We start from the raw sequence: 1,695 nt of genomic DNA on the forward strand, positions 1-1,695 counted from the left end.
CCACCTCTGAACGTCTCTTGCCTTGGAAACCGTACAGAGTCACCATAAGACGGCTGCAACCTCTCAGCCCTTCCCACCACCTCCACCCCGTTCTGCCCCAGAGGCTAACCAGCTTTGGACAGAAAATTCTTATGAAACCACGTCACCAAAAGTCGCTTACAAAAACCCAGAACATCTTTTTGACCAAGTTTTGTTGGTACTGTTCTAGCAAGGTTGCTTCGGGGAGGTTTCATTTGGAGGGAGGAGCACACGAGCGAAATTGTGCGCATTTAAAATATCGCTAGGTGGTCATTCGCAGGCGGCTTTCGTTTGTGAAACTCGAACGCCTTGGAAAGAAAGGCTGGCCGGCTTTAACATTGGTGCAAAATGTCTCTTCCCATCCAGGTCTCTATGGGGACAGATGCGCTCGTGCGGCTGCTCAGTGGCACAACGGCGCTAGCCCCTCGCCTGGGCCGAGCCGGGCTGTCCATCCTCATGGCAGTGCGTCTGGCAGCTTTGGCTCTGGGGGCCAGAAGCCTGTGGCGGGACGAGATGGACGACCTGGCCTGCAATTCCTCTGCCAGCTGCCGCCTGGCTTGCTTCGACGCCGCTTTCCCGGTCTCGCCCTTCACCCTCTTCCTGCTGCAGGCGGCTTTCGTCTCCGCGCATGGCTTGGCCTGCTCCCTCCTGTGGCGTCCGCCCGACTGCCAGGGGAAGGGGTGGCTCCGCGACAAAACCCAGCAGCTCCGACTCCATTCGCTGAGCCTCCTGGCTCGGATCCTCCTGGAAGGGATCTTCCTGATGACGTTCCACGCTCTCTATGCCCGCTACCCGCAGACCTTGCACTGCCCTGCTTCAACGCTGTGCCCCGACACTGTAGTGTGCACCATCCAGAATGCCCAATGGAAAGACGCCTTTGACCTCTTCGTAGCCGGCACCTCCTGGGCTTCCGTGGCGGTTTGCCTAACGGTGCTTTACCTTGCCGTGACTGAGATCGTCCAGCTGACATTGTGGCCTGCAAAGAGGCACTTGGGACATCTCCTTTTAGCAGAATGTCCTTGAGGCTCCTGTTGGAAATATGTGTGTTGCAAGGTCTATATTCAGTTATTATACGGTTAGCTGTTGTAGATTTTCTGGGTTGTCTGGCCGTGGTATAGGCAAAAGAACCTCCTCAGGAAACAGCCAATCCATATACAAAAGAACCTCCTCAGGAAACAGCCAATCCATATACAAAAGAACCTCCTCAGGAAAGCTCCTCCATTAGCATGTTTCACAGCCTGGGGAAACTCCTCAGGAAACAGCCAATCCATATACAAAAGAACCTCCTCAGGAAAGCTCCTCCATTAGCATGTTTCACAGCCTGGGGGAACTCCTACATGATAATGACTCAGCCCTACCCCACCTTCCTGAGTAGATATAAATTACCTGCCTACCATTTTTCTTCTCACCTTGACACAGAGAGTACTCCGTCTTTTTGTGTTATACCTCTGAGGATGCCAGTCACAGCTGCTGGCGAAATGTCAGGTCCTAAAACGCCAAGACCACAGCCAGACAACTCGTAAAATCTACAACAGCTAATGAACTCCAGCCGTGAAAGGCTTCAACAACATTATGTTAATTTGTTTACCTTGTGTGCTGTTGTTTCTATTGACTTGGAAGGGAACCTGGCACTAAGCCAATGGGGAGAAAGCCCAGGAAACTGGAGTCTATTTACTA

At 52.7% G+C, this 1,695-nt stretch overlaps 1 protein-coding gene across 1 annotated transcript; it reads left to right on the forward strand.

Moving 5' to 3' along the window:
• Positions 1–366: 366 nt before the first annotated feature.
• On the forward strand, positions 367–1,041 carry LOC107116346 (gap junction beta-6 protein-like). Its single transcript, XM_015418249.1, has one exon. It carries the CDS (start codon positions 367–369, stop codon positions 1,039–1,041), a length of 675 nt encoding a protein of 224 aa, XP_015273735.1.
• The last annotated feature ends 654 nt before the right edge of the window (positions 1,042–1,695 follow it).

Source organism: Gekko japonicus, unplaced genomic scaffold (assembly GCF_001447785.1).
Source record: "Gekko japonicus isolate JY-2015 unplaced genomic scaffold, Gekko_japonicus_V1.1 scaffold3470, whole genome shotgun sequence".
Lineage (NCBI taxonomy): Eukaryota > Metazoa > Chordata > Lepidosauria > Squamata > Gekkonidae > Gekko > Gekko japonicus.

Excerpts from the sequence above, each read along its gene's own strand:
- LOC107116346 (XM_015418249.1), top strand. The coding sequence starts at position 367 with ATGTCTCTTCCCATCCAGGTCTCTATGGGGACAGATGCGCTCGTGCGG.